General features: G+C 42.7%; 1 protein-coding gene across 1 annotated transcript; it reads left to right on the forward strand.

The window, feature by feature from the left end:
* Positions 1–9026: 9026 nt before the first annotated feature.
* On the forward strand, positions 9027–10418 carry LOC124245328 (DDB1- and CUL4-associated factor 12-like protein 2). The gene has a single exon (XM_046672647.1). It carries the CDS (start codon positions 9027–9029, stop codon positions 10416–10418), a length of 1392 nt encoding a protein of 463 aa, XP_046528603.1.
* The last annotated feature ends 715 nt before the right edge of the window (positions 10419–11133 follow it).

Genomic DNA, 11133 nt, shown 5'->3' on the forward strand with positions numbered 1-11133 from the left:
TAGAGAGAATAAATGTAAAACCTGTACGGCAACATAGGTTAGCAAAACCTGGAGGCTATTATAATTAAACACATAATATATTTAAATATATGCAAAATATGTAAAATGATCATTTTTAATTTAAAAAATAGGTATGATGTACCCACAGGTCCTGGAAAGTTTGCTGGTACGTAGTAGTTATCCACCTAAGTGTTTGGTGAACAATTTGGACTCCTCTCCTGGTCCTTGCATTATGTCTCTTTGTCACACTAGAATGCCAATTTACTGAGGGGAGAGATTTTATGTCTCTTTAATCTTTGTATTTCCAATTATCTAATGCCTTCATAGCACAGCACAGGCATGTAATAAATCCTTGTTGAGTAAATACAATCATTAATCATTAATCATTCACATTGCAATCTACCTCATTGCCCTAGCATCTTGGCCACTTTTCTCCATTTTTTTCACAAGGATATCTGTGATCAATTCAAACGCATATTCCATAATGGATCTCTTCAGTTAGAGGACATATTGGAAAGTGATTGTTTCTTCTTTAAGTTACATCCCAAAGAATAGTACGATAAGGCCAACCTGGAGTAAATTAGGATATGAACAAAGTCAATATTCTGTGTTATTCCCTCATTTTCTGTTGTTTTTTTCCTCGAAAAATATTTCAGCTATTTTTCCCCCTTCTATTACTCTCTTCTGCATGTCTTTTTCTTCTAGACAATATTTCCTGTCTTTGATACTATTAATCTTGATGATAACAAGTCATTAATACTTTAATGTATATTCATGTATTTCAAGAGTCCTGTTGGGAGAAGAATCACTAATGGTGATATTTACGATACTGTGGCACCTAAAAGGGGGGTAATTTGTGGAAATATGTGGGTTTTCTTCTCTGTCCTTTAAATCTCAACATTTCCTACTCTACATCAGTCTATGATAATTACAATTTTAGGGTTTCTAATGGTGATGTTTTTTCTTGTTCAGAGTTCACAGGTAATAATCCATTTATGCATTTTATATGCCTTCTTCCCATAATTAATTGGAATAACATTTAAGAATAAAATTCAAAAAAATCAAAATCAGGATCAAGAAAGAGAAAAAGTGGGTAAGTTGATATAGTTGCTATGACTAAGTATCACATTTGTGTTTGTGCTTCCTAGAAGTCAAGGGGAAAAAATTAATTATTTTTACCATACACTGAACACCTATTATGTTCCAGGAACTTTGCTAGGTGCTTTGACATTATATCTATCTTCACTACAACTATGGAGAGTAGAAATTGCAACCCTAATTTTACAGATGAAGTTACTGAGGTTGGAAAAACTACCTTGCCCAGTATCACAAAACTAAACTAAGTGGAGCAAACGTTCAAATCAAGGACTCTCTGACTTCATAGTCTGTACTCATATAGTTCTCATGGTCAGAAAGGAGGAAATATAATAATCCCACAGAGATAAAGGCTTTTTGGCATTATATTATAAAATTAATTTTCTGTGTGACATTGTATAAAGGGGACTTTGAGCAATATGATGAACAGTGCCCTTCATAACAGATTTACAATAAATGCAGAAGGGATATCCATATAGCTGTTTGGCTGTTTTTTTAATGACCTTTGATAACTGCCTAAAGCATAACATTAAAGTGCAAGCAAGTGAAACTGATTCAGCAAATACTAAGCTAATATGATCCTATGACACAGTATTCTGGTGGCCTAAGGTGATTCAAGAATAAAACTTAAAGTATATGAATCAGCCTTTAGAATGCTATTATATTTTATTAGCAAAGGTTTGGATAGAAGCTGAATTCATTTGTTCATTCATTCAGTAAATGTGTGTGGGCCATCTACATGCCAGGAACTGTGCTCAGTTCTGGGATCCAAATATATTTTTAAAAATGTTTTTACTTCAGGGCCAGCCCCAGTGGCCTAATGTTTAAGTTTGGTGTGCTCTGCTTTGGCTGCGCGGGTTCGGTTCCTGGGCGCGAACCTACACCACTTGGTCGTCAGTAGCCATGCTGTGGCGGTGGCTCATATACAAAAAGAGGAAGACTGGAAACAGATGTTAGCTCAGGACAAATCTTCCTCAGCAAAAAAAAAAAAAAAAACAAAAAAAAACTTTCTACTTCAGAGGGACTTGCACTTATTTTAGAATTACACAAGCCAACACCTGAATGAAGTAAGTTAATTGCTAAAACGGAAGTGTGTACGTATTGTACAAAAGAAGATATCCTTAAAACTGATCTGGCCGGGTCAAAAATGTTATCATAGTGGAGGTAACGTTTGAGATGAGACTTGAAGGTAGCAAAAGTTCTTTCCTCCAAGCTGAGTTAAATGAGAGGTGGTTGATCAAATAGCATGAAGGACTGGGTTCTGATATACCAGTTAAACAGCAATCCAGGGTCTCTAAAATTTCAGTTAGCATTTTGCAACAAATGTTATTTCTATGACATGCTAGACACTGGAGATACAGTAGTGAGTACAATGGATACTGCCTCTGCCCTCATGGAGTTTTTGTTCAATCTTTTGGTCTATACAGACATTAAAGAAAGAGTCATAGAAATAATCATGCAATTTCATGTGCGGTAAATGCCAGGACGTAAAGTTAAGGGGATCTCCATGTATAATAGATCTCACCTACTCTGGGGTGTCAAGGAGGGTTTCCTTAAGAGAGTGATACCTTACCTAAAACCTGAAGGTTAACAAGGTAAGGTATCTGTGGGGGGTAAAAGGTGAGAAGATTCACAGGCAGAAAGAATTCCAAGCAGAGAGAACAGCATGCAAAGGGGATCTGAGGCATGAAGTTATGCAATATCATTCAGGAACTTTAAAAGGGCCAGTGTGTCTGGAGCAGAAAAAGTAATGAGAAGCTAGAAATGTGGCTGGAGAACATAGGTCATATCATCTTTGACCTTGCAGGTTGTGTTAAGGATTTTGGTGATTATCTTAAGATAAGAGGAAAACATTGGTTTGTTTAAATCAGGGCAGTGACATGGCCATATTTGCATTTTGAAACATTACTGTGGCTGCAGTGTGGAGAACTGAATGGAGGAGAGCAAGAAATATTGCAGGAATATCAGTTAGGAGGCTACTGCAATTGTCCAGTAAAGAAGAAATAGCGGCTTAGGAAAGGGTGGTAACAGTGGAGATGGTGAGAATTAAGTAGATTTGAAAAATGTTAGAAGATGGATATTGGATCTGAAGACAAGGGAGCATGGCACGTCACGGATAATTCTTAGGACTCTACACAGCTGGATGGATGGTGGCACTATTTATTAAGATAGGAAACAATAAAAGATAAGGTGAGTGGGAGTTGAAATCAAGATCCTGAGCTTATACATGTTGAATTTGAAGTTCTGTTTTGATATCCAAATGTCAAGCAGGAAGCTGGACATGTTGGTTTGGGATGGAGATAAAAAATTAGGAGGCTATATATTGTGTAGTTGAAGCCAGGTGTAAATCAGTATCTAAGGGAAAATAGTAAGTGTGTATCTATATCTATTCAAGACACCAGAGAGCATGGAATAGAATTGTTTATCAATGAACTTTGTAGACATAACCTCATTCATGTCTTCCTTTATGTATCTATCTGATATTAGAGCATGATCAATATACTTCTTTTTCAGTCACTTCTGTTCAATTTAACTACTATCAACAAGTAGGTAATGCTCTACATCTAAGAGATCTCATCTTTGTACAGCAGTGCATACTTATATTGACATCTATTAGCAGTAGGAAGCCCAATCTAGCTGGTTCATAGAATGAAACCTTCTAAACTATCCCTTGATAATCTACTAGCATGCTATAAAGTTACTCCTACAATACATTCTACCCATATGAATATTTATCTATAGATTGGAAAGATGACAGAGACTGATGAGCTGTATGTGAGCAGACAAGAAACTAGCTCTACAAATATTTTATCCCTCATGTACTAGTTTTTAGGAATGGTAAGTGTGCACTGCACTGCAGTGTGCACTCAAAAATCCCAATTGCCATGGTTTTCAAGTTGTCTTTGTAAAGTTACATAAGGGATAGGAGGGAAAGCCATTAGGGTTTAAGATAAATTTATTAAGAGCTCATAATCTTCTAGACACTTTTCTTAGTGGTATATATATATTAACTCACTGGATGATCAAAACAACCCCAGGGAATAGGTGCTATTATTATCTCACATTTATAGATAAGGGAATAAATGCAAAGAGAGTATGCTAACTGACCCAGTTCCAAGGTCAGCAAACCACAGAACCAGAATTCAGACCACGTTATGTGGCTTCAAAGTCCACTCTCTTAACCACTACACTGTTGTACCTCCCATAAAACAGAAACCAGCACTAAATCTACCCTCATTAAACAAAGCCCAAGCTTGGGCTCTGACACATTCCTTCCTCTTAGAGAAGATGGAGAGGGGGAGGGCCAAGAAGAGGTCATAGAGTCAAAATTGCCTCTTTCTCCATAATTCTGTTTCTAGTAAATGAAATAGTGTGATAAATGTTTCCTTTATTCCCCCATCTGACAGCACACGCCTTTAGTAGTGCCTTTGTAGGAGGAAACACAGCCTGCTGAGTCATCTCTACCAGTTTCTGCATCATGAGGTTCGGAGGAAGCCTCCCATCTGACTACAAACCAGGTTCACAGCTGCTTATCTTAGGAGACTTGACAAGGTCACAGCTTGAAATGGTATGACTATATTATAATGAGAGATTAAGTGAAAATTCATTTAATTTAATAATGCAAAATAATTTTCTTGTGTCTGTTGTAAATAACAGGGTATGATTATCATATATTATTTTAAAGCAAGCCTAATTAACTGTACTTAAATTTTTAGTGTCTTATACTTGTTGATAAAGATAATACAAAGGCTATACATACAAATGTAGATAAGATGTCAAAAATATTTTTTAAGGACAGCCTCACTTTATATTTATATACAATATATCAGAAATGATTATATAATGTCATTTATGAAGACAGGTGTCATTATACCTGGAAATCTGCTCCAATCTATAAAGCCTGTATTCATAAGATCTATTTCTGTATAGAATATGTGAAAGAAACTTTCATAATTGAGTACTTTTTCAGAAAGACTTATTACTGACTCACCAGTTTTACTATTACCCTGCCTTTCTCTTTTAGTGCCTTTGTCCTGAGACCATTTAGTTTTGAAGCTAAAAATAGTAATATTTTAAAAATAATTGAATCATATTTAATAATCAAGCTTATATTCACGATACCACAGAGAATTAACAAATCTTCTGCCTTAACTAATTTTAAATTGGTAATCTAACATGTTTATTGGCTAGACAGATCCTTTTCTTCATTTATAGATTAGAAAGGTTAACAGACACACAGTTGATAAAATTGTCCATTAAGCTGAAGAGAAACATATGTAAATGTAGACAATAATGCCACACAATTTATTTGAAGTTACATAGATATACAGATGTAGAGATCTATATTGATCTATATATCTACATAACTATATATAGTTTATATACATACAACTATATACAAACTATATATATAAAACTATATATAAACAAATCAGCTCACATCCTTTATTTTCTCCACTCAAGTGATTTGATTTCAAAATGCCTTACTCCTAATTTTTGGATATTTAATTTTGTTTGCTCTCCTTTGTTCTCTAGTTTATCAACAGGACAATTACCAGTTTTATAAACCATTTAGTGCATACCTAGAGCTATGCGATGGTACAAAAGAAGTAGTAAACATTACTTAACTCCTTGAGGAGTTTACAATCTAATTAAGAAAATAATATTTAAACATATTAAGTAACTAGAGAACAGGATAAGACAGTGCCCTGAAACCACTCATGTAAGCCTCAATCCAACAGAGGGGAATCAGGCGTAGGGAAGATAGGTGAGGTGAATACAAATTTATCCAGCTGTATGTTAGTAGCAAAAAGCAGTAATGAATATAGAAATAGATTAGTAATGACTGACAAGATGTTTACACTTATATACTCAGTGGGCCTCATAGGTAACAAAAATAATTAATGGAGACCCTGACACTCAGAACGCTATGCAGACACCTGAAATTTTATTATCACGACATTGGATCTACTCTTTAACAATAAAGGTACTGTGTATGACTTTATATATTAGCAGACATTATGTTTTCCTAAAATCAAAGCACTCAGATGCAAATAAAGGTTCACATTTGCAAGCTGATATACAAAACTGTAAATCTCTTAACATCATTTGGCTCTTGTCTGGAAGTTTTACATCTTTAAGCAAAAAGCTCAGAGAAATTTGAAAGTGTAGACATAAATGAAATGTGTTTCATGTATTGTATTCCACATGAAATTAGCACACCTCATTTATCAAAACAAAATAGTAATCTGAACACTGACTACAAACATTATTATACATAAATATTGCATATTCATATTATCAAAAAAGTGGAGAGACATAATACCAGGACTATTTATATGGGTGTTATTATTACCAAAAATGTATGTAGGAATATATTATGTTTCATAAATATTAACTAAAAAGAATTTGTTAAAAATTTCAAATATGTCTCAGAGATCATATATTTGCCTATACCTATCACATAAAAAGTATTGTATATAATTTGTATTAAGTATTCATTCATTTATTTTAGGAATTATTGCTATCTTTCAAAAGTACGCAAGATGCAACACCTGTAAAATTTCCATGATGGGGTGGTTTACGTGGTTTTTTAAAGACATGGAAATAGAAAAATTGTACTTATTGAATAATGCAGAATAGTTATTACTCTTAAAAGCTTTGGAGTCAGACAGGGATTCATAACCTGACTTTACCATTTACCAGCTGTGTGACCATGGGGAAGCCATTACTCTTTCTGGGTCTCAGTTCCCTCATTTTAAAATATGTCTATAAAAATAGAACCTACTTCACAAAGTTATTGTGAGGCTGAATGTACATAAAGCATTTGAAGTGTTTAGCACAGCCTCCAGCCCATGACACAAATTGGCTCTCAAATAATAACTATTATAAGAATTATTTATTTTATAATTGAAGCATCTATATCTATATAAATTCATCTCTCTCTCGAAATGTTCAGCCTAGTTTGTTCTACCACAACAGTAAAAAGTATATCATGAAATCTTACTATATAATATCCATTTTTCTGTGGTGGAATTAAAAAAAATAAGAAAATATTATGGTAGGTTGAGTTAAAGGAATTTGTAGTCAGTTATCCTCTAGAATTGCCAGTTCTAATCATGAAGTTGTCAGCATTTTTTCCATTGTCAGGTCACTCCCTATCCACCATCCTCACCCTCCTCTTGATATGGCATTAAACACAGGAATATGGGGGAGGAGTGGGCACTGAGATGCAGCAGCTGGACTAGAGTGGTGGGAAAGACCCATAGTTTTTGGGAGTTTGTGCATTTGTGGTGAAGTTGCAAAAAGGGCAGGGAGAAGGAGAAGAAAAGCAGCAACAAAGTAACTCCCATGCTCTCCCCTGATTGGTCAGAAAAGTTAATCCACCTCCCCACATGCACCCACTCAGCAAACACGGTTTTGCAGAGGAGGACTGCGAAGTGCGCAGGGTTGGTATCAGCCATCAGCCACTTGTATCCCTGTGTAATTGAGGATGCCCGGAGATCAGCTTCCCACCAAACTTTGCTCTGAAGCTGCAGAGCCAGATATGGACCATCCAAATCGTGAGAGTGATAAACCCATGCTCTGAACCTCTGCACTCCACCATTGTGTCTATATGGTTACATCCTTCTTCACTATCTGTGCCACTATATGGAAATCCTGAGCATCTCTCAGGGCCCTGTCCCAACGCCCCAGGGGGCCTCCCACACATGACAGGGCTCTGCCCAGGCACCTGGGACTCCTCCTGGGACTGACAATGAGGACTGAAACTTCCCTCGTTGGAGAAGGGAATGAGGTATCCCTCTCCGGGACCTCTTCCACTCCGCTCCACTCCCTGAGGGCTCTGAGATTCAAGAGAACTCAACACCAAGAAGAACACCCTTCTCTTACCCCCTAGGCCCATCCTCAGTGCAGTCCTCTAGGTTCCTGAGGTTGTGATCAACCACAGGGTCTCAACCCCACCCCTAGTGGGAAGTGGAGCCTAGGGAACTGCATTTGGAACACACTCCTCAGGGATTCTGGTGCAGGAGCTCAGGGACTTCAACTTGAGAATTAAGAAAAAAAATGGTTGAAAATTTATGACAGACACCAACAGTGACGATGAGACAGGAGGGGCTGCAGGACAGACCTAGGGGAAGGGTCTCCCTGCCTCTGCCAAACGTTCCGATCCCCATCAAGTTCACTAATCTAATTGTAGCAAAGGGGTCTCCCAGGATTGCACTAAGTGCACATGTGTTTCTTGGACAGATAATTGTCAGAGCTCCTTCTAGCCTCATACTTGACTATATTTTAGCTTTCAGATTTCATTTAAGCAGGGATTTTAAGAAGGCTAGTTCGTCGCTGTCCTGAGGGTAGTAAAACGCCCAGAGTAGGCTATCAGGGGGCCTGGGCAGGTACTTTAGGTTGTGTCCACACTGAGAGGGCTTCAGGATCCTGGAGCATTGGCCCGGGCTGAGTCTCCCCTTCGCGGGCTCCATCCCCCACCTTCTGCCCCACTCCGACCCCTCCCAGCCTGGCGTGTGCTAACCCCGCACCCCACGCCCGCTCCAAGTCGGCTCCTCCCGCTGCCTCCGCCCCTCACTCGGCCCCCGCGTCGTCCTCGTCCCACACTGACTTCGCTCCCGCCGCACCGCCGGTCGCACTTCCCGCCCTCGGCGAGATCTTCCCCGCCGCCGCCGCCGCGCTCCGCCCGCACTCGGCCCGCACTCGGCTCCCTCCGGCACGCGGTCCTCGCCCGCCCCGGCGCCCTCGCCGCCGCCGCCGCCGCTCCCCGGACTCAGTCGGCTCCGCGCCCCGCGGGCGTCCCCGCCGCTTGGCCCGAGAGCCCGCGCTCCCGCCTGACGCGAGGCGCCGCCGTCCCCGCCGCCACGGCCAGCACGGGTGCCACGCGCCGCCGCCGCCGCCGCGCCGCCGCTCGCCCGCCGCCCCCCATGGCCCCGCAGCAAACAGGTAGCAGGAAGCGGAAAGCACCGGCGGTCGAGGCGGGCGCCGCGAGCTCGTCGTCGCAGGGCTCGGCGGCGGCGGGCGGAGAGGGACCGCTGCTGCTCAAGAAGCAGAGGGGGCCGGCGACGCGGCGCTCGCTGGTGCCCTACCTGAAGGGCCGCGAGGTGGGCGCGCGGGGCCGCGCCGGGCTCCTGGGCTTCGAGGGCGAGCTGCGCGGCTACGCGGTGCAGAAGCTGCCCGAGCTGCTACGGGAGCGCGAGCTGGCCCTGGGCACCCTCAACAAGGTGTTCGCGTCGCAGTGGCTGAACGCCAGGCAGGTGGTGTGCGGCACCAAGTGCAACACGCTCTTCGTGGTGGACGTGCAGTCGGGCCAGATCACGCGCATCCCCCTCATGCGGGACCGGGAACCCGGGCCGGCTCGGGCCCAGCCGAGCTGCGGCATCCACGCCATCGAGTTGAATCCCTCCAAGACGCTTCTGGCCACGGGGGGCGAGAACCCCAACAGTCTGGCTGTCTACCAGCTGCCCACCCTGGACCCCGTGTGCCTGGGCGACCGCCACGGTCACAAGGACTGGATCTTCGCCATCGCCTGGATGAGTGACACAGTGGCTGTGAGCGGCTCCCGCGATGGCACCGTGGCTCTGTGGCGGATGGACCCCGACATATTCAATGGCAGCATCGCCTGGCACAATGACGCGGGGCTCCCCGTGTACGCCCACATCCGTCCAAGGGACTTGGAGACCATCCCCAGGGCCAGCACCAACCCCAGTAACCGCAAGGTACGGGCCCTGGCCTTCAGTGGCAAGAACCAGGAGCTGGGAGCGGTGTCCCTGGACGGCTACTTCCACCTGTGGAAAGCCCGGAGCACCCTGTCCAGGCTGCTGTCCATCAGGCTGCCCTACTGCCGAGAGAACGTGTGCCTAACCTACTGCGACGAGTTGTCCCTGTACGCGGTGGGCTCCCAGTCCCACGTCTCCTTCCTGGATCCGCGCCAGCGCCAGCAGAACATCCGACCCCTGTGCTCTCGAGAGGGCGGCACGGGCGTGCGCTCGCTGAGCTTCTACCAGCACATCGTCACCGTGGGCACGGGCCACGGCTCCCTGCTCTTCTATGACGTCAGAGCCCAGAAGTTCCTGGAGGAGAAGGCCTTGGCCAGCCCGGACTCCTCTCCCGGGCCCGCAGCGAGGAAGCTCAAGCTCACCTGTGGCAGAGGCTGGCTCAACCACGATGACCTGTGGGTGAACTACTTTGGCGGCGTAGGCGAGTTCCCCAACGCGCTCTACACCCACTGCTACAACTGGCCTGAGATGAAGCTCTTCGTGGCTGGGGGCCCTCTCCCTTCAGGCCTCCATGGGAACTACGCAGGCCTCTGGAGCTAAGGATGGCCGCCCTGTTCTCAAAGTGCCCAGATTACCTTCCAGTCCCCTCCCACTTTCCTTCTTCATGCTGTGTTTGTGCTTTTAACTCTGAGTGGGTTTTGTCCTCCAGGTGGAAACTGCCCAGCTTACCTGTGCTTATTTTGGGGCAGAGAGAGAAAGAGAAAAAGCAGAAGTGGTCTTTTGGGCCATCAAAACTTGGCTTTAATATTTATCTGCACCACCCCCCCACCGTCTTTTCTGCCTTCTTTTACAAAGAATTTTGTTGCCTAATCCTTATTTTTGTTCGCTCTTGAATGATTCACACATGCTCTTTCTCTGGGTTGATACAGTCAGTTCCCGCTACAATTCAGTACTTTAGTTTTACCATTCAGTACTTTAACAGAATGTTCAGGTCTTTTACACATTTCAGATGTATGATATTTCCAGGAAAATGTGTGCTAAAGAGTGTCTTTGGGGCTGGTCTGAGGAACTACCTGTCATATAACAGGGCAGGCTTATAGCCCTGCTCCAGTCAGAAAATGCATTTCAAGTTCTAGATTGCCACCATTTGGGGCATGTTTCATTTGGATGTTGGAGACTTAGTGTTTGTTGTTTGTATATTGTTGGTGCATAAAATACTTTAAAAATATGTTCTGTTAAGAAATCTTACAATGCTATTCATCCTATTAATCACAATTTTGATTAATCACTAAAAATTAGCATCAATACCCCAAGG

Source organism: Equus quagga, chromosome 10 (genome assembly GCF_021613505.1).
Source record: "Equus quagga isolate Etosha38 chromosome 10, UCLA_HA_Equagga_1.0, whole genome shotgun sequence".
In the NCBI taxonomy this organism is placed as follows: Eukaryota; Metazoa; Chordata; class Mammalia; order Perissodactyla; family Equidae; genus Equus; species Equus quagga.